Source organism: Mytilus galloprovincialis, chromosome 9 (genome assembly GCF_965363235.1).
Source record: "Mytilus galloprovincialis chromosome 9, xbMytGall1.hap1.1, whole genome shotgun sequence".
NCBI classification, from domain to species: domain Eukaryota; kingdom Metazoa; phylum Mollusca; class Bivalvia; order Mytilida; family Mytilidae; genus Mytilus; species Mytilus galloprovincialis.
The window spans coordinates 69666479-69688094 of NC_134846.1; the positions used below are offsets into that span (position 1 = coordinate 69666479).

Sequence of the window (21616 nt, forward strand, 5' to 3'; positions counted from 1 at the left end):
ACTGTCATTTCTAGCCAATATTTGAAGGTAACAGTTCTGATGGTCAAACAGTCGCTGTTGATGGACCAGGAGGATCTGCATTGGAAGGCACCATGAAAACCTATATTAATCTCCCTAGTAAACTTTGAATACCTGATTTCAAAATGAAAAATTTACGGTTTCAGCACTTGAAACTTTTTGAAATAGTTTCATATGAAATCTAGAGAGCTTATCATTTCAGCAGCACTTATCTTTCTTATTACCTGTACAGGTTTCAGTGTAACTCTCTAGTGTTATAAGGATAACTGAACCAAGATACATTCAGGAGGGGATATGAACTTTAAAAGGACTTTGGGATCAGGTGTTTTTAAGCTCGGGATTTCTGGATTGACCCTTTCAGGATCCGGAAATTCTTTTTTGAATTTCGGGTTGTCAGGATTTAAATTTATTTAAATTCTGGACCTCTGGATTTCGTGTTTTAAAGCCTGGGATTTCGGGATCAGGACCCTCCTACCTCCCCTCATTGAGATAAAATTGGGACATGTCCAAACTATTTTCAAATTATACTAACCAGATTTACAATGACATTTGAAACCAACACCATTAGCTGATGTTTGACAGGTGCCTCCATTCTTACATGTGTCTTTCTCAGCACAGTGATTGACCAATGTTTGACAACCTTTGCCTGCATAATCTATCAATATAAACAATTAAATTCATCTAAAAACCTCAGCAGCTCAGCAGTTTTCTATCAATCTTAAAAGCTGTTGAAGCCAATTTAAAATCCATGTTGGAAGATTTGCATCAAACCAAGAAAAGGATTATTAAACAAATGTACACATAAAAAAATCTTAAAGAAAATAATTGTAATTCATCAAACATATAAATAATAATCATGCTTCACTCATATCCAAGAAATTCAATAAAAATTTGTATCCCACAAATAATAAAGAACTCACATACTGTTCCTAAATCTGTTACTGATGAGTATCGACAATTTAATAAGTCAGAGGAGACCTTACATCTAAATTAGTCTGATTAACTATCCACTCTATTCTTAAAATGGGGATAACTTCACATCCATTTATTAAATCTTTTCAAAAAAGGTACAATGTCAAATCATCATGGAAAGAAACAAACAGTTAATACTGACCATCATTACAATCACAGTTTGGTAAAGCAGCATTGTCACACTTCCCTTCATTTATACAGGGATTAACATCACGACAGGTATCTAAGGAATTCTCACAAAGTTTCCCGTACGTTTTCTCTGGGCATCTGTAATCAGAAACCTTATAGATAATAAATGTATGAATTTGTAATTGTTACAAATATTTTTTTAAAAGAAACATTAAATAGATTTACAGAATGTGTCAATAGTATATGTATGTTCTCATTTCACCTTAGCTGTAAATTCCAGGTAAAAAAGGTAAAAAAATATACTAAGCCCAGATGGGAATTGAACTACGGCGAAATGTGAATTTAGATAAAAATATTAAATAAACAAATCGAACCTTTAAGTTTTTATAACAATTTGAACAACATGTAATTAGGGAATTGTTTCTCTTGAACTATTATTTTTAATAAAAGTGACCATTTTTATGATTTCAAAAGTTGCGAAATCAGAAAAAATCTCGATAAAAAAAAATGTAGTTGCATGGAAAGTTGCTTCTCTTGAAATATTGTTTGTTTCATATTTAATAAAAGTTGAATCTTTTTTAATTCATGCAGTTAGAAAAGTCAAAATAATTTAATTATCCTTTACATTATGCAACACAACAAGTTCAATAGAAAAAAAACACATATTCTCCAACAGACTTGTTAAATTATATAACAGAAACTTTAATTAAATAAATATTAGAAAATCTTCAAAACTGTGCTAATTATATATATTAAACAAAATCCATGGTATTCAATGACTTGACTTTTTCAAGATTTGAACAAATTACCAATAATTAGTTTATCATGAGATGCACAGACCATTGAGACTGCACAAAACTGCCTTCATTCGAAAGTGGGAGATCAGCACTCTACCAGACAAAACTGCAATCACGTTTACCAATTACTTAACCAAGAATACACACCTTGGAAAACGCACCACAGACTAATGCCTGCACCAAGTTAACGTATCTTTTTGATATGAAGAGAGGGCAGATACCAACCTGGAACCACCACCAGACAGAAGGACCCAGGACAAATAAAAATTTAAAGGGCTGCCATAACAAGCTCAAAAGGAGGGCCAAAACAGCACATCGAAACATATTTTAAATTATCAATTTGTTCAAGAAAGAGCAAGCAGCTTACAAGGCAAAGAAAGTACAGTGTGCAGCAGCAGAAGTATAGATAAATAGAAGAAAGATTCACCACTTTAAAGGAAACCCTACACAATGGTACAACTGACTAAATTCAGTATGGTGATGCATAAACTGTAACCTTAAGCAGGACAGACCACAGAATGAACGAACATATGCACGAATGAACTAACATATGCACGAATGAACGAACATATGCACGAATGAACGAACATATGCACGAATGAACTAACACACAGACCAACAAGAATGTGTCCCTAGTACACAGATGCCCCATCCGCACTATCATTTTTTATGTTCAGTGGATGGTCAAAATGGAGGGAAATCTCTAATTTGGAATCAAAATTAATTAAAGAACCTTTGTGAGCACGCTCACATATCCCACGTCTTCATATTGTCACTGGAGAAACAAAATCTGGTAACTCCTAGAAAAAAAATTGAATCGCAATTTCCCGCTGATATGCACAACTACATAGTATGTCCTTATTATCTGAAAAGGTTTCGTGAAATTCTGTTGTGTGGTTTGAGAGGAGTTGCGTTGACAAACTGTTGCAGTAGTACATTAAAGTAAATAAGTTCAAAGGAGCGTAACTCCTAGAAAAAAAATTGAATCACAATTTCCCGTCAATATGCACAACTACATAGTATGTCCTTATTATCTGAAAAGGTTTTGTGAAATTCTGTTGTGTGGTTTGAGAGGAGTTGCGATGACAAACTGTTGCAGTAGTACATTAAAGTAAATAAGTTCAAAGGGGCATAACTCCTAGAAAAAAAATTGAATTGCAATTTCCCGTTGATATGCACAACTACATAGTATGTCCTTATTATCTGAAAAGGTTTCGTGAAATTCTGTTGTGTGGTTTGAGAGGAGTTGCGATGACAAACTGTAGCAGTAGTACATTTAAGTAAATAAGTTCAAAGGGGCGTAACTCCTAGAAAAAAAATTGAATCACAATTTCCCGTCAATATGCACAACTACATAGAATGTCCTTATTATCTGAAAAGGTTTTGTGAAATTCTATTGTGTGGTTTGAGAGGAGTTGCGATGACAAGAAACAGGACTGACGGATGGACGGACTGACGGACGGACGGACGGACGGACGGACGGGTCAAAAACATTATACCCTCCGCAACCCGTTGCATGGGGTATAAAAAGATCATATCATAGGGAACATGTTTTTCAAGTTTCAAGTTGATTGGAGTTCAACTACATCAAAAACTACCTTTACCAAAATATTTAACCTGAAGCAGGACAGATGGACACGCCAATGAACGAATGAACAGACAAACAAACAAACAATCAAAAGCACAGACCAATAAAACATAATGCCCCTAAGTTGGGCATACAAATTAAATGTAACTTACCTACAATAGTAATCATTGAATAGATTTGAACAATTAGCTGATGAGGGACATGGATTTTTCCTCTCACAGAGGTCAATAATATCTTCACATCTCGTGCCTGTCCATCCTGTTGGGCAAGAACAGAGAAAATCATTCTGTCCATCTTGACATGTGCCACCATGCAAACAGGGATTTATAGCACAATCATCTATGTTCGTCTATAAATAGAACAAATTAATATAGGTTAACAACCAGCTTTATTAGGTCCCTACTTCAACATTATCTATTATTCCAACAATAATATTCTAACTGAAAAATAAAAAAATGTTCTTCATTTGTATTTCAAAATATGGTTGACTTATAAGAACACTATTTTTCTCAAATGTTTTATGACAGATTTAAATTTGTCTTCCCAAGATGATAACTTTTTAATCATCAATATATGGATTGCTTGCTCTCACAAAGTTTGCTGCCATTTTCTTTTCTTTCTATTACACAGGCATGGAATCCATGCCATACAATATTTCTCTATTGTGAATAAATGAAAATAAAAGTATTACAGTTGCACACAGAAATGAAGACAATTTGAGAGTTTTGTAGCCTTGGAAAAAGAAAAATGGGGTCAGAAATATTTTCTTTTTCTATCCAATTATAGAAATGCACTTGTTGTGAAATATATACTTGATTTTGACTATATTTTATGGGAACGTACTGAACAATTACTTCCTGTGAACCCATCAAAGCATTGGCAGGTATAAGTGTTGACACCATCAATACAGGTTCCTCTGTTAGAGCAGGCTCCAGAGTAACAGTCAGGTTTATTGTTCTGACAGATGCTACCTGCAAACAAAAAACATTATTATATGTACTTATTTTAGCATTTTTTATCTTCATGTATATCACAGTAGTTATAATTATGAGGGTAGAAATGTCTTGTATTGTCAAGCGCCACATCTCATTTTGTAGCTACCTTTAGAGTAAATTTTTAACAAATACATTATCGTCATTTGTCAAGCAGGGTACCCTTTTACTACCCTCATATATATACTGTAAAATAAATACAAGCAAAAAAAATATGGGAATTCTGTTTTTATTGAATTCTTACATACCTGTGTAACCCTCTGGACAGTCACATTCATGGCCATTCAGTATATCTCTGCATTTTCCTCCATTCAGACATTGGTTAACAGATGGACAGTCATCAATGTTATGTTGACACAGGGAACCAGTATAACCAGGTTTACAATTACAGTGGAATCCACCAGCTTGATTGAAGCATGTAGCTCCATTCTGACATGGATTATCATTATAATCACAGTATAACAGGTCTGTGCATGGTCTCCCTTTGAAAACTGCAAACACAAATTTATTATGAACGAATGCAATTCCAATCTTTTATCAAGAAAAATTTTATTCAAGTTTGTGCTACAACAGTTCAATTATTTTAAAACAAAAGGTATTCTTTCATCTTGAATTAGAATAGGAAAACAATCAAAATATTTTAGTCTTACAAGACAATAAATTTAATACTTCAAATACAAAAACAAATTACCATGAACCTTTCCTCTTTTTAGCTCACCTGGCCCGAAGGGCCAAGTGAGCTTTTCTCACCACTTGGCGTCCGTCGTCCGTCGTCCGTCGTCGTCCGTCGTCGTCGTCGTTAACAATTTACATTTTGAACTTCTTCTAGAGAACCACTCAATGGAATGGAACCAAACATGGCATGAATGTTCCTTATGAGGTGCTGACCAAGTGTTGTTACTTTGTAGCCGATCCATCATCCAAGATGGCCGCCAGCGGAGGACTTAGTTTAACATAGGACCCTATGGGAAATGCATACAAATGACTTCTTTTAGAGAACCACTGAATGGAATGAAACCAAACATGGCATGAATGTTCCTTATGAGGTACTGACCAAGTGTTGTTACTTTGTTGCCGATCCATCATCCAAGATGGCTGCTAGCCGGGGACTTAGTTTAACATAGGACCCTATGGGAAATGCATACAAATGACTTCCTCTAGAGAACCACTGAATGGAATGAAACCAAACATGGCATGAATGTTCCTTATGAGGTGCTGACCAAGTGTTGTTACTTTGTTGCCGATCCATCATCCAAGATGGCCGCCAGCCGGGAACTTAGTTTAACATAGGACCCTATGGGAAATGCATACAAATGACTTCTTTTAGAGAACCACTGAATGGAATAAAACCAAACATAGCATGAATGTTCCTTATGGGGTGCTGACCAAGTGTTGTTACTTTGTAGCCGATCCATCATCCAAGATGGCTGCCAGCGGGGGACTTAGTTTAACATAGGACCCTATGGGAAATGCATACAAATGACTTCTTCTAGAGAACCACTAAATGGAATGAAACCAAACATAGCATGAATGTTCCTTATGGAGTGCTGACCAAGTGTTGTTACTTTGTAGCCGATCCATCATCCAAGATGGCCGCCAGCCGGGGACTTAGTTTAACATAGGACCCTACGGGAAATGCATACAAATGACTTCTTTTAGAGAACCACTGAATGGAATGAAATCAAACATGGCATGAATGTTCCTAATGTGGTGCTGACCAAGTGTTGTTACTTTGTAGCCGATCCATTATCCAAGATGGACGCCAGCGGGGGACTTAGTTTAACATAGGACCCTATGGGAAATGCATACAAATGACTTCTTTTAGAGAACAACTGAATGGAATGAAACCAAACATTGCATGAATGTTCCTTATGCCGTGCTGACCATGTGTTGTTTCTTTGTAGCCCATCCATCATCCAAGATGGCCGCCAGCATGGGACTTAGTTTAACATAGGACCCTATGGGAAATGCATACAAATGACTTCTTTTAGAGAACCACTGAATGGAATGAAATCAAACATGGCATGAATGTTCCTAATGTGGTGCTGACCAAGTGTTGTTACTTTGTAGCCGATCCATTATCCAAGATGGCCGCCAGCAGGGACTTAGTTTAACATAGGACCCTATTGGAAATGCATACAAATGACTTCTTTTAGAGAACCACTGAATGGAATAAAACTAAACATTGCATTAATGTTCCTTATGAGGTGCTGACCAAGTGTTGTTACTTTGTAGCAGATCCATCTTCCAAGATGGCCGCCAGCAGGGGACTTAGTTTAACATAGGACCCTATGGGAAATGCATACAAATGACTTCTTTTAGAGAACCACTGAATGGAATAAAACCAAACATGGCATGAATGTTCCTTATGAGGTGCTGACCAAGTGTTGTTACTTTGTAGCCGATCCGCCATCCAAGATGGCCGCCAGTGGGGGACTTTTGAATGAAATTAAACATGTTCCTTTCCTTATCAATGAGGTTGTGTTGTCACTTTTAGCCAAATTTTATATTTTTTCATATGATTTCAAAAACCCAAGTAGAATCAGGTGAGCGATACAGGCTCTTGAGAGCCTCTAGTTTTAATGACAGAAATATGACTTTTAAGCTACTTCTTTTATACAACAGAAACAGTTTGACATTTTAGACTGATCATATGATATGTCACTTGAGTATAACATACCTTTATTGGCACTGCATCGGTACCGCACTTCATAATCCTCACATGGATTCTTGGGATTACTCTCACATTTCAAACCCTTAATACCACAAGCCAATGAAAATGTATCTCCTGTCTCATAGTGATATGTCAGCGTCTTATTAAACACACGACACTCAGCTCCAACAGGCTTAGTTCCACCACATATATTCATACCATACTAAACAAAACATAAAATACAATCGTCATTTTTACTTAATAAAAGGTTATAGATAATGCCTTCTTAATAAAGAAGTGTAAAATGCAAAAATGTTTCAAGAGGAGACAATAGTACTTATGGAATGAAGAATTTGATTATGAAAGCATCGTTCCTCAGGTTTGATTTTTTCTCTATGCTACATCCACAAAAGTTACCTTGGTAAAGTTTAATTCAAATCCATATAACTACTATAGACAACGGATTTATTCCCAGATAACAAACTTAGCTTGAAAAGGGTATAATAATCATGAATTGTCTATTTGAACAAAAAATGCACAGTTTTATGTACAGCTGCTTTAAACACTATACCTTTCCTGTAAGTGTTTTAATTTTTTCTTTATCACCCATGCCTGTATTTGGACTGTCAGTGTTAAACCATGGAGTGTAGAAATCATCTGTAAATAATATGCAAAGTGAATATGGAAGTTCTCTGAAGGACATTTTGAAAGCTCTCTGAAGGACATTTGGGTTGTTCTCTGAAAAAACATTTTGAAGTTCTTTGGAAGTTTTCTGAAGGACATTTTTGAAGTTCTCTGAAAGATATTTAAGCTGTACTCTGAAGTACATTTTGAAAGTTTTTGAAAGAACATTTTCTTTGTTCTCTGCACAACATTTTATAAGTTCTCTGGAGGACATTTTGGAAGTTCTGTGAAGGACATTTTGGAAGTCTATACATTTTGAAAGTTCTCAAATGACAATTTTTGAAATTCTCTGAAGAACAATTTGAAGTTCTCTGAAGGACATTTTGAAAGTTCTCTGAAGTACAATTTGGAAGTTCTCTGAAGGACATTTTGAAATTTCTCTGAAGGACATTTTGGAAGTTCTTTGAAGGACATTTTGGAAGTTCTCTGATGGACATTTTAAAAGTTCTCTGAAGAACATTTTGAAAGTTCTCTGAAGTACATATTGAAAGTTCTCTGAAGACCAATTTGGAAGTTCTCTGAAGGACATTTTGAAATTTCTCTGAAGGAAATTTTGGAAGTGCTTTGAAGGACATTTTGAAATTTCTTTGAAGGACATTTTGGAAGTTCTCTGATGGACATTTTGGAAGTTCTCTGAAGGACATTTTGGAAGTTCTCTGAAGGACATTTTGGAAGTTCTCTGAAGAACACTTTGAAAGTTCTCGGAAAGACCAATTTGGAAGTTCTCTGAAGGACATTTTGAAATTTCTCTGAAGGAAATTTTGGAAGTCCTTTGAAGGACATTTTGGAAGTTCTTTGAAGGACATTTTGGAAGTTCTCTGAAGGACATTTTGGAAGTTCTCTGAAGAACACTTTGAAAGTTCTCGGAAAGACATTTGGGTTTTCTCTAAAGATCATTTTTGTTGTTCTATGGTGGACATTTTGGAAGTTCTCTAAAGGACCGCTTGGTTTAAATCCTCTCAGTTTCATACTTTTGGCTTCCAAATTCGGTTTCAAGTGTACCTGATAATTATTCCACACACAGTAATTGTGCTTAGAAAAATTATCCGTAAAATGACTCAGTGAGATATCTCATGATTTGTTTTTTTGTATTTTCACACACATATATTCAAACATTTAAAATAAAGTATCAGTACACTTTTTAGAATTTTTACATATACATACCTACAGGTCTGATACAACGATGAACATAAAAGTCATAGCTTGAGTTTGAAGACATCTCTATACCGATCAAAGAACTGTTCAATATGTAGCATATTTTATCAGTTGGTTGGTAAACAAAGCCCTGACAGCTACTTGACGCATTATCACATGTAGATCTGCATTCACTGGCTGAATAATTTTCATAAGTGGATGCCGCCCCTTCTAGTGACACTGATGGAAGAGTATTCACATGTAGTTTGAAGTCACAGAATTCACCTTAAAAAATAAATAAGAGAAAAAAAATGGTAACTCCACTTAAGCACCATTAAGGCATTATTTTTGTTGAGTCAACATTATTTTTAATACGTCCTTTAAGTATCCTAATATATCCTATACATATGATATCCAAATATAAGGGACAACATCAAAAGTTCGATGCAGGATAAAAAACTTAATTCATATAGTTTTTTCACTGACCCCCACCCCCCCCCTCTTAACTTAATTTGGGAAAAATTGATTTACCAATAGGTATATATGTAAAAATCAATTTTAGATATACAAAACTTGCAGAATTTAAACCCCACCCCCAAACTATTTGATTTAAGTTTTTTATCCTACATCGATCTTTTGATGTCGTCCTTAAGTAAACACAAAATAGTTTAATTTAATGTTAAACAAGTGTAACTGTGAGCTACTGCTCACTGATGATATCCCCGCCACAAGTGGATAATGTCAAAAAAAATGTAAGTGTTCGGTAAACAGGAAGTTGTCAAGTGATGAATCTGAAAACGCATCACACAGTATAGCTAACTTATATAAACCCTGAAACCAAATTTCAGAAATTCTGGCATTGTAGTTCCTGAGAAAAATGCGACGAAAATTTTTAACTTGGCCATCATGTGTAAAATGAAACAAGTGTTCGGTAAACAGGAAGTTGTCGAGTGGTGAATCTGAAAATGTATCACACAGTAAAGCTGACTTATATAAACCCTGAAACCAAATTTCAGAAATCCTGGCATTGTAGTTCCTGAGAAAAATGCGACGAAAATATTCATGGGATGGACGGACTGAATGATGGACTGACGGATGGATGGACGGACAGACAGAGGTAAAACAGTATACCCCCTTTTTTCAAAGCGGGAGTATAACAAAGTTCAGGCTTATTTCTAAAATTGATAAAAAAATTCATCCTGACTTAGTGTTAACATATTCTGTGTATACAAACATCCTACAATATAAATTACTCTATTTAGTAAGCTGCTGGAGTAATTCAAGTATTAACTTTTAATAAAAAATATGTGAAAGCTGACTATTGATGTAGGTTTTATTCTTATTCTTTAATGAAAACCTGATACAATGAATTGTTGTTTAACCTACATTCTTTGTTCTACATGAACAGTAGTCTCATTGGCAATCTACAAATACAGCCTATATGTGTATAAACAAAAATACCAATCATATCAAGGTGTCCAAGTGGTCTAAGTAGTTCTACTATTGTGATCACTAGCCAGTCAGCACTCAGGTTGTGAGTTTGAACCCTACTTGTGCTTATGCACTCAACTCCAATCTTAATTGACTAAGATTTTCAGTTTTCCTTTCGCAGGTGGGTGATTTTCTCCGGTCACTCCAGCAATAACAACTGGCCGCCACAAAATAGCCCAAAAGTGGCTTAAAACACCAACAATCAATCAATCAACCAATCAACCAATCATAACCTAGACCTTCACAATGGACATGTTGTCAGGTTCAGTCCTGTAACCATCTATACATCAACCAATCATAACCTAGACCTTTACAATGGACATGTTGTCAGGTTTAGTCCTGTAACCATCAATCAATCAACCAATCATAACCTAGACCTTTACAATGGACATGTTGTCAGGTTCAGTCCTGTAACCATCTATACATCAACCAATTATAACCTAGACCTTCACAATGGACATGTTGTCAGGTTCAGTCCTGTAACCATCAATCAATCAACCAATCATAACCTAGACCTTCACAATGGACATGTTGTCAAGTTCAGTCCTGTAACCATCTATACATCTACCATACAAATTATAAAGAAGGTATTTATTACTAATGACACAAGCTAGCCCTTCATTTCAAATATGTATAGGTGACAGTCATTTAGACAATACATCTACCACTGTACACTAATACTCACCATAAGACACACCTTCGTTGCAGACACATCTGTAGGAGTCTGCTCTATAATCATCTACACATGTACCACCTTTACAGTCAACACATGGACTGGTACGAACCTCACATCGGGTACCAGAATAACCAGTCTTACATTGACAAAAATATCCATTTACTCTATCTTCACATGTGGCGTCATTATACCATGGATTAGAATCACACTCCTCTGAAGAAAAAGAAATAACATGTATAAAGAAAACTTAATATGGATCATCGTCAAAGAATTTAATGAGATTCAATGAAAGCAAATTTGATTTTCCACCAGATATATGAAATAATGCCCCCTTTTTACAATTAACACTAGAATATTTACAGAAGATGTTATAGTCTCTAATGCCTGAGTGAGAATACAGAAATAGGTGTAAACAATTTACTCCTATACTATAATACTGCTCTATCAATTCTAAATTTGAATATATGATAATGAGGATACAGGAATTGAACAGTCTTTATGATTAACCTCAAGGTGCTGGTTTATTCAAATTATACAAATGAACAAGGAGTTGCACTTCACAGTTCATAAATTCTATTCCTTGATAACTTTCAATATGTCAGTCAATTATTTACAATATTGCACGTGTAAAGTTTATTTCAAAACATTACATACATCATTAAAACACTTGCTGGACTTTGTGTAATATCTCAAATAAAATAATAATACTTACCGATATTAGTTTCACAATCAACCCCAGTAAAACCAGGTTGACAGACACATTTCCTCCGAACATTGTTATAATTTTCACACCTAGCCTTATTGAGGCATGGTTTTACTTCACATATATCTGTTTGCATTTCACAGCTGAAATGTACAAAGTTAAATGCAATAAACACATATTTTCAAAAAAAATTTAGTCGTAAAAAATAATTAACCTCACAATTTTGTCCTTTCTTAAAAAATTTCAATAATCAACCTCACATTTTTGTGTCCTTTTAAAAAAAATCACACAATAATAAATACATGTTATAATTTCAAAATTTACAGAAGGCTGAACTCTACTAAAAGCTTACTTTGGTCCTTTGTATTTAACAGGACATATACAGGTAAATGAGTTGATCTTGTTTATACAAACTCCCCCATTTATACATGTACTATTTGTACATTCTGAATTATCATCAGTTTCACATCTTGCTCCAGTTGTACCTGTATAAAAAAAAAAACAAGAACAAACATGCAGTAGCAGATATGTCTCATATTTGTAAGAACATGCATTTTAGAATGATTAAACAGAACAAAACAAAAACTAAAAGTATTAATATTAATGTGTGGTTTATATTGAACACATGCAATTTACAAATAAGTATTACCATGAGAGATTGTGTCCATATAGAAAAATCTCTTGTTTCAGTTTTGAATTGCCTCACTTTTAAAGTGTAAAAAAAATGTAAATCTTTTTTTGAAAAGTGAAATTTTTTATAAAAATTACAACAAATAAGGACCTCATTGTTCCCTCACCTTTAGACAAATACATGTATAAAGTCAGTTGATAACTTGATACTTTTTTATATATACTATCAAGTTATATGGATAACCAAATATTTCATCAACAATAGATTGGAAATTATTTAAGATACCCAAGTATTAAACTGGTAAACTGAGCACAAGGACAAAAAAGTGTATTTCAGTTTACTCACCAACAGGACAAAAACATGTATATGTGTTTAGTCACCATAAGGACAACAATGCCATGAATATTTGCTTGTTCACCATTAGAGCAATGACATGTATATAGGTCATCTCACCAATTTGAATTAGGTCATGTATATTAGTTTACACACAATAAGAACAAAGAGATGCATATCAATTTCCTCGCCATTTATACAAAGTTATTTACACTGGTTTACTCACCATTAAGACAATCACATGTATAATTGGTAGGTGTACTGGTACATGTACCATTATTGTAACATGGTGCTGACAAACAGTGATTTACTTCCATCTCACAGTGTCTCCCATAGTATCCTGTCAAAACATTTGGAAGGTTCTATTTTGATTGCATTTTTTTTTTTTTTTTTTTTTTAAATTTATACAGTGCAACAAAATTTTCACGAGATGGACAGACTGAGAATAAACAGAATACCCACTCCCCAGTTATAATAGTAAGGTGATGCAAAATAAAATTTTAGGTTCTCAAGACACATCAGAATTAACAAAAAATCTGCTGCTGGATTGGATTTACTGCCAAACCAAAATAAATAGGGTAACTAATCTGCATTGTTAAAGTTTTAACACTTTCAAACTAGTCAAAGAAGGAGAACTCTAACTCATTAGGGTGAACTCTGGTTTTTGCCTCTATTTGTAAGATGTCATTTCTGGTAAACTTCCACATTTGCAGAATACCACTATGGCAGGGACATACAAATGTTCTTTATAGCTGACTATGGGGTATGGGCTTTGCTCATTGTTGAAGGCCCTACGGTGACCTATAGTTGTTAATGTTTGTGTTATTTTGGTCTTTTGTGGATAGTTGTCTCATTGGCAATCATACCACATCTTTTTTATATTACCTTCTGGACACTGACAAAAGAAGTCATGGTATCTGATAGAACAGTTTCCTCTCTGACATACATCTGGTTTACAAAGTATTGGTTCTGCAAATATAAAATATAAATAAATCATTAAATTCAATTGATTAAAAAGACGCAAATAAATGAAGTTCTATTCCAAACATTCGCAACTCTTGATACACTGTTGAATATATCATTCGGTTGATTTAAATTTCTTTTATACCAAGGCACTGTGTATTGTATGTTTTTTTTTATTTGTTGTTTTGTGCTGGACATTGGCTGAATTGTATAACATTATGTCCAATTAGTGCCTTTTGTAGCTTGCTATGCATTGAATTTTGTTAGTTGTTGAAAACTGATTATGTCCAATTAGTGCCTTTTGTAGCTTGCTATGCATTGAATTTTGTTAGTTGTTGAAAACTGTGCATTGTCCTATAGTTGCTTACATCTACATCATTTGGTATCTAATAGAAAGTTGGCAATCATACCACATCTCCTTATTTTATACTAATAAATGGCTTGCTTTTCTACAGGAAAGGAGAAGGTCCAGTAAGACCCTTTTTTTGGCCCCAAAATATAGCAGTTTTACAAAATTGTTAAAATGTAAACTTTTAGTTATTTATTGGAAAGTAGAATGCTTCTGCCACATAAATATGGGCTGTATATGACAATACAATACAATGCACATGTATCGGGTACTAGCATCATTAAGTCATGCTAAATTACTGAAATCTACACAATTTTAGCATTTTAGTTAAATTTTAGACGGTTTCCATCTTCAATGAAAGTGGTCGCATTTGTGTTGAAATGTAAGTTGTATTTGATGATAATATATAACATATATAAAGGTTGAGGATGAACAAGGATGCAGCCACATTCATTTTTGACAAAAACCATCTGAAAAGTGACATTTTTTGGCATATTTGATATATTTTTCATATCTAAGCTTGAATCGGAGCTTTTTTAATGAGTAAATCAGTTAAAATCTTTCACATAAACTAATTGAATCAACTGAAATAGACATTTAAGTGTTTAAAAAGTATACAAAATCTTTCGTCAGATGAACCTTAAATTTGAGGCCAAAATAAGCCCTTACCGGACCTACTCCTTTGCTAAGTGGTTTATTTTATCCTTTTCTTGTAGTGTAGTTTCCATTTTCAAAATTTAGTGAAAAGTTTCTGTGATTATGTACAAGTAAAAGCTTTGCCAATTCTTTAGCTAAATTATTTCCCAAATTTCCAAATTTATTTGTAAAAATATGCGTGCTGTTTCAATATCATATATGATCGTTAACATTTTGGATATATTTTAGGTATGCTTCCCAAACAAAGGGACTTCAATATGGAAATAACTGAATAGTTTGTTAACTTTACAGAGATTGCTATAATAGTCCACTATTTAGTGCTGAGATAACAAGTAAAACTGTGAGCTACTGCTCACTGATGATAGCCCTGTCGAAAAATTTCGGTAAACAGGAAGTTGTTGAGTGATGAATCTGAAAATGCATCACATGGTGAAGCTGACTTATATAAACCCTAAAACCAAATTTCAGAAATCCTTGCATCATAGTTCCTGAAAAACTGTGACGAACATTTTCAACTTGGCTATAAATGTGTAAACTGATACAAGTGATCATTAAACAGGAAGTTGTTGACTGATGAATCTGAAAACGCATCACACAGTGTAACTGAGTTATATAAACCCTGAAACCAAACTTCAGAAATCCTTGTCAAGTAGTTCCTGAAAAAAATGCAACGAAAATATTCATGGGACAGATGGACGGACGAGGTAAAACAGTATATACCCCTCTTTTTTTTTTAAAGCGGGGTATAAAAACTGTGACTCCAGATTTTTTTTTTGTATTTGAAATATTTCACACAGCCACATTATGGCCTCTTATCATTTCATATGCTGTCATACTTGAAAATCATTATGAGTTCAATTAATTTCATAGTTTGAAATATTTCTAGTAAATTCTGAATATTGACCTTACCTGCATCAAGACAATCAGAGGAATTGTCTGTACCGTTACTTAGAGTTATCTTATCATTGTCACACTCTATACAATCAATAGCACCCTCTTTTGGTTGGTAGTAATGTAAAGGACAAAGTCGACAATTTGGTTCATGACCAAAGATATTGTACTGTCCAGCTGGACATTTACCTGAAATAAAAGAAATTAATAAAAGATAAAGATAAATAAAAGGGATGAGTATCAATTTTCTGTTTTTTCTTTGGTCATATGATGGTTGCTTGCTAAACTTAAGTTGAATCAATAATGAAAGAAGCCTTTTAGGTCAAAAGCTAGACGGTATTGGAATAAAAGAACAGAAACTGAGGGAGCAGTGTCAAATATCTCAATAGTATTAGCCTTCATTGTTTTATGATCATGCACATGTACCTCTTGTCTCACCTTGCAACAACTTATTCTACAAGTGTTTTGTCTACTGGATTTCTGATTCTTATTCCAAAATTTGGTTTACCATTACAACATTGCAGCATTGTTGGAACTGGATTTTTTTCTGAATCATGAGAAACTGATCAAGAAACATGTTGAATGGACCTTGAAATGAAATCTAGTTTGCTTGAAGATGAGATTTGAATATCAAACTTTGGAAAAAACTAAAATTGCATGAAAAATTTCTAGACCCTTGCTTTAGACCATGATAAAAAAAAAACTTTGGCCTTGTTCTTTGAAATGTAACAACAATAACTGTCATAACCATTATAAAGCACTGCACTTAAAATTGTCAATTTGATCTAAAATAAACATACTTTTACACTGTGTTTGGTTAACAGCACCCCGTATCTCTGTTTCTGTGTTAATTGGACATTTTTCACAAGTTGTACTATTGACAAAATATGTGTCTAATGGACATGGTAAACATGGGGGAAATCCACTGATGGAATAGTGTCCAGAACTGCAGGATAAAACTGGAAAGAAATAATCAGATAATAATTAAATAGCATACTGTGGATTCATTATTATTCTTTGAATACCAGTTTTTGTGGGTTTCGTGGGTACAAGTAAACCACAAATTCAAATTCTTTGGCTTTGTGTGCACATATTTGCAAAACCACGAAATCAAATACCCACGAAAGTGCAAGTTTTTCTCAATCCACAAAAATTGATACCTACGAAAATAAATTAATCCACAGTACTTTATATTACCTGTCAAATAGCCTGCCTTTCACAATAAACCTATTTCAACTAAAACTGATGGAAAGTATACTGGATTGTTCATGGCCAACAATAAATCTAAATCGTTAAATTTTGATTAAATGCAAGTCATGAGTTTCAGAGGCTATTTTCACATTCAAATTAGAGTCAAATTAGAGTCAAATTACTGAACATCTTAGATCATTAATAATCTGTAAACCAACTCATTAAGAAAATCTTAGCTTTCAAGACACTACCTGTACAAGATCCAGGGAAAACATTTCCTTTAGTATATGAAGTAGTACCATCAGGACAGCCGATACATGTAGAAACTTCAGTCAAACTATTATAGGTTCCCACTGGGCACAAATCACAAGTGTCTTGGTCTGTTACGTAAGTTCCCTCTGGACAGGCCACTGAAAACAAGAGTGGACCCTTATAAATGTCTCGTCTCTATTCTACTTTTAGATTATGCATCATGAAACTTAACATTGGTCAAAGAATCATGAAAATGAGTTCAAGGTAAGGTAAAGCTTCTGAAACAGACAAAAAACACCTAACATTGATTCTATTTTTCAAATTATATCTGTCCCTATATTGCAATGCTTTTAATATTAGAATTTTCTAAACGTTTGGGATTCTGTTAAAATATTCAATGAAAATACATAATTTTTACTCCATTTTTTGTTTTTAAGTAATTCCTCTGTATTGACATTTTGATACACTTACAGCAAAAGTCCTTTCCGTCGATATCACCATACTTTCTACTGCCACTACAAGTAGATACTTGAGTGAAACTTAGTGAACTCCAATTGGATTCAGCACTGATATTTGGACATCCTGACAAATCTGTTATGGTACCGATAGAAGAATTCACCAAGTGAACCTCAGTTAGGTTTGCACACACCTTATACTGATCTGTTGTGAAACCTGCAGGTCCTATGGTCATAGTAAACTTGACCATCAACTGAAATGTATCTTGCAAATTTAAATTGCACAATTTCTTCAGATATTTTAACTCAATCTTACTAAAATCTTAGTTACTTATGAATTAAACATGCAATAAAAGTTACTTCTTTTATAAATGAGGAACATAATTCAAGACTTTTAAAGCACCCATAATCATACTTGACCTGTGTTTGGTTATGATAAGCATTGTATGTAAGTTTCATATAATTTGGTCAAAGGAAACTAAATGATAGAGCAGCAGTATGCAAAATATGCATAAGTGCACATGATCCTTTAATGATTGAAAGGGGAAGACATCTTAATATTCCTAGAGAGGAAAGATACTGTCCTGTCTGTAAAAATGATGAAATTGAGGATGAACAACTGTTCTTATTAAAATGTAATAGATTTACCTCAAAGCGAGAAATATTAGAAAATAAAATAAATGTTATATTTCAAATACAGCGTAACATTACCATTGATGAAAAAAGATCTCTATTGGTTTATAATAGCTCAGTATGTTTACTTAGACCGTCTACCTCTTTAATATCAGAGTGTCTAAATATAAGAAATAGTGATCTTCTATGATACATATTTGTATTTGTATTTGTATTTTGTACTAAAGTTTAAGAGATCAGAAACAAAGTTTGGACGTACAGACAAGGTAAAAACTTAATGCCCTCTCCGCTGTGACATTAAACAAATTATACTCATAACTCCAATTTCAGAAGAAAGTGAGTTAATATTCTGTTACATGTATATTTCAAATGAAAAAGATGTACAGTCAAACGTGATTAAACTGGACCATGAATAAACCGGTTTCCTGTCCACTTTGGCCGAAAATGAAAGTCCCAATTTTTCCCCTTCAAAGTCTTTGTGTGAAAATACTCTTTGTAAACCGGACCCTGTGTATTCCGAATTCCGGTCTAATTATGAAGTTCCAATACTCTTAATTACATTAATTATTACCTGTCAAAACCAGTTTGTCTAATTAATTTCAATGATCGATATGCAATCAAAACATATTTGTTTATACAATATGGCTTTTCAGGTAATCAATTAGTCAGGTGTTAAACTGTGAACTTACAATCGTACAGTAGTGAGCTGTATTGTTTATTAAAACATTATAAACATGTCAATTAAACGAAAAGACACAACGAATATATCTCGGAGTGAAATTACAATGTAACTTGGATAAACAAATTTAAATCGCGGAGTAAGAAATTTGTAACGTAATATGGAAGTCCAGGATTCCCTGTTGTGAACCCCTAAACAAATGACCTTGATAATGAAAAACACCCGGATGACATTTCAAATTAATGATCATGGAAGTAAATCGAAACTCTCGTCTGACAATCCAAAAAATGTGAGCATTATGATGCAAATGCAAACAATGAAAAACGAAAATAATGTATTTTAATTTATCAGATATAATTTACAATCAGAGAGAACTTTTAAATGCAAAATATGGGACGTCACAAGTCAAAACGGAAACCTGAATAAACCGGCTCACCGTCCAAACCGGCCATTTTTCATAGTCCCGTAGCGGGCCGGTTTATACAGGTTTTACTGTATTCAGATTTTAGTTTAACAAGAGTGACTTGGCTTAGTAAGCTATTATACCATGTTAGCAATTAATCAATTGTTGAAGGTCGTATGTTGACCTCTTCATGTCTATTTGGATTGCTGTCTAGTTCATGTCTACTCCCCATGATATACATTGAAGGAATGACTGTAATATTTTTTCTGTCTATGAAGAAATAACATAAAAAATTTGGTGCACACTTAATAATGCGCGTAGCGGGTTATTTAACAGTGTGCACCACACTTTTTAAGTTTTTTTGAATAGACAGAAAAAATATTACAGTCATTTCTTACAATTTAATTCTAAATTCCATTTTAAGGTAGCACAATACAAAGATTTTTCATTATGACATAATTATTACATCATTAATTATTATGTAATAAGTTGCCATATTGTGATATCTATATTTGAATGAATTTAGCTTCTTTGTTATTCATAGCATCCCAAAATATTTTATAGATTCTTGCACAACACAGTTTGACCTCCAAAACTGTGTCTCAGATTTTTCCTATTGTATTTCATTCTCTCATAAATCTTCAATGAAGTTTGCAACATCAATTCATAAGAGACCACTAAATTCAATTGGGTATACAATTTGTTCTATTAATGTTTTTGGAAATCTGCTTTGGAGGTCAAGCTGTGTTGTACAAGAATATATAAAATATTTTGGGATGCTATGAAGAACAAAGAAGCTAAATTCATTCAAGTGTGGACATCACAATATAGCAACTAATTACATAATAATTAATTATGTAATAATTATGTAATAATGAAATGATCACAATTTGAAAAATTAATCTTTCTTCTTTCTTTTGGTACCTCATTTATAAAATATAAAGAAGGATGAAATGAATTACATCAGTTTAAAGTTGTCTGATTGGGAGTGACAAAATCTTTGTATTGTGCTACCTTAAACCGTAGAAAACCATGAAAAAACGTTGATGACGTCACGGTCACATGACTGAATTATGTCTATGGGCTCATAACAAAATAACGTCAGCCAATCAGAAGATGTGTTACATCCAAAATTAAATTATAATGCTATAACCTTCATTACCTCAGGACAGATATTACATACCTCATCACTAGTTATGTTTACGGATGAGGAAGCTATAGATAATTCCACCACCATACTTGGAAATAATGCAGTACATGCTTTCTGGATATTGGCCAGAGGTGAAGGAATTAAAGCCTCAATTGCATTCTGGTAATCAGATGTACAATTTTCTGTTATATTGGAGACTCCATTGTAAGTCATATCAAAAGTCTGAGTGAAGTTTGCTTGAATATAACCTAAACATAGAAAAAGGTGTTTGTATGATCTCTAAATGTAAGAATAACCTTTCTAAATTTCAAATATATATCAATCCTAAAACAAATTTTAATAAACTGTTAATGCACAGATATTTTGTTATTTTTAAAGTAAAATGCAAATGTTGAAATTATAATACACAGAATGTCGTAAAATTTTAACATATAATCTGTGGAAAATATTCAAAGTCAATGAACAATTACTGAAGGTACAGGGCCAAACAAACTCTATATAAATGAGATGTGCCAATGTTAATGCAAGTGCATACATAATATTATTGACCTACCACAAGGGTTTCCCCATAACCTGACCTAATACAAAATATTATTGACCTACCACAAGGGTTTCCCCATAACCTGACCTAATACAAAATATTATTGACCTACCACAATGGTTTCCTCATAACCTGACCGAATAAAAAATTAAAACATTGTTGGCACCTCCATCACTGGAAACAGCATATCTATTTCTTGCTTTTTGACTCTGTCTGGGGGTTTTCTGAGCCATCTGGTCACATTTAACATTGGTCAAATGCGGAAGCAGCTTAGATCTAAAGCAAAACCTTCTCAAAACGTTCATTTTTTGTACATAAATTAGACCGTTAGTTTTCTCGTTTGAATTGTTTTACATTGTCATTTCGCCTTTTAAAGCGGATTATGTGGTATTGGCTTTGCTCAACGTTGAAGGCCATACAGTGACCTATAGTTGTTAGTTTCTGTGTCATTTTGGTTTGCAGTCATACCGCATTGTCTTTTTTTATATTAAGTAATTGTCCATTAACAAGGAAATCCTTGTTTTTCTCCATTTTTTGCCCCTAATTCCTAAACAGTTAGAGCCAACTAGAACTACATCTTGACAACACCCAATTGTTGTATAAAGACAGAGGAACAAGATTATTGAATTTATTTCACATGCAAAATTATAA

At 33.6% G+C, this 21616-nt stretch overlaps 1 protein-coding gene across 1 annotated transcript in view; it reads right to left on the reverse strand.

Annotated features, from left to right (window-relative positions):
- The window catches only part of LOC143046827 (uncharacterized), an 80215-nt gene that overhangs the window by 17177 nt on the left and 41422 nt on the right, over window positions 1-21616 (reverse strand). The window contains exons 28-45 of the mRNA XM_076219888.1: window positions 20458-20672; window positions 17576-17813; window positions 17104-17262; window positions 16462-16620; window positions 15680-15850; window positions 13687-13770; window positions 13028-13141; window positions 12190-12322; window positions 11847-11980; window positions 11144-11347; window positions 8998-9252; window positions 7721-7806; window positions 7177-7372; window positions 4745-4987; window positions 4348-4475; window positions 3657-3853; window positions 1133-1257; window positions 551-673 (exon numbers count right to left, since the gene is read on the reverse strand). Of these exons, the coding sequence (XP_076076003.1) occupies window positions 551-673; window positions 1133-1257; window positions 3657-3853; window positions 4348-4475; window positions 4745-4987; window positions 7177-7372; window positions 7721-7806; window positions 8998-9252; window positions 11144-11347; window positions 11847-11980; window positions 12190-12322; window positions 13028-13141; window positions 13687-13770; window positions 15680-15850; window positions 16462-16620; window positions 17104-17262; window positions 17576-17813; window positions 20458-20672 (2964 nt within the window). The remainder of the gene's footprint in view (window positions 1-550; window positions 674-1132; window positions 1258-3656; window positions 3854-4347; window positions 4476-4744; window positions 4988-7176; window positions 7373-7720; window positions 7807-8997; window positions 9253-11143; window positions 11348-11846; window positions 11981-12189; window positions 12323-13027; window positions 13142-13686; window positions 13771-15679; window positions 15851-16461; window positions 16621-17103; window positions 17263-17575; window positions 17814-20457; window positions 20673-21616) is intronic.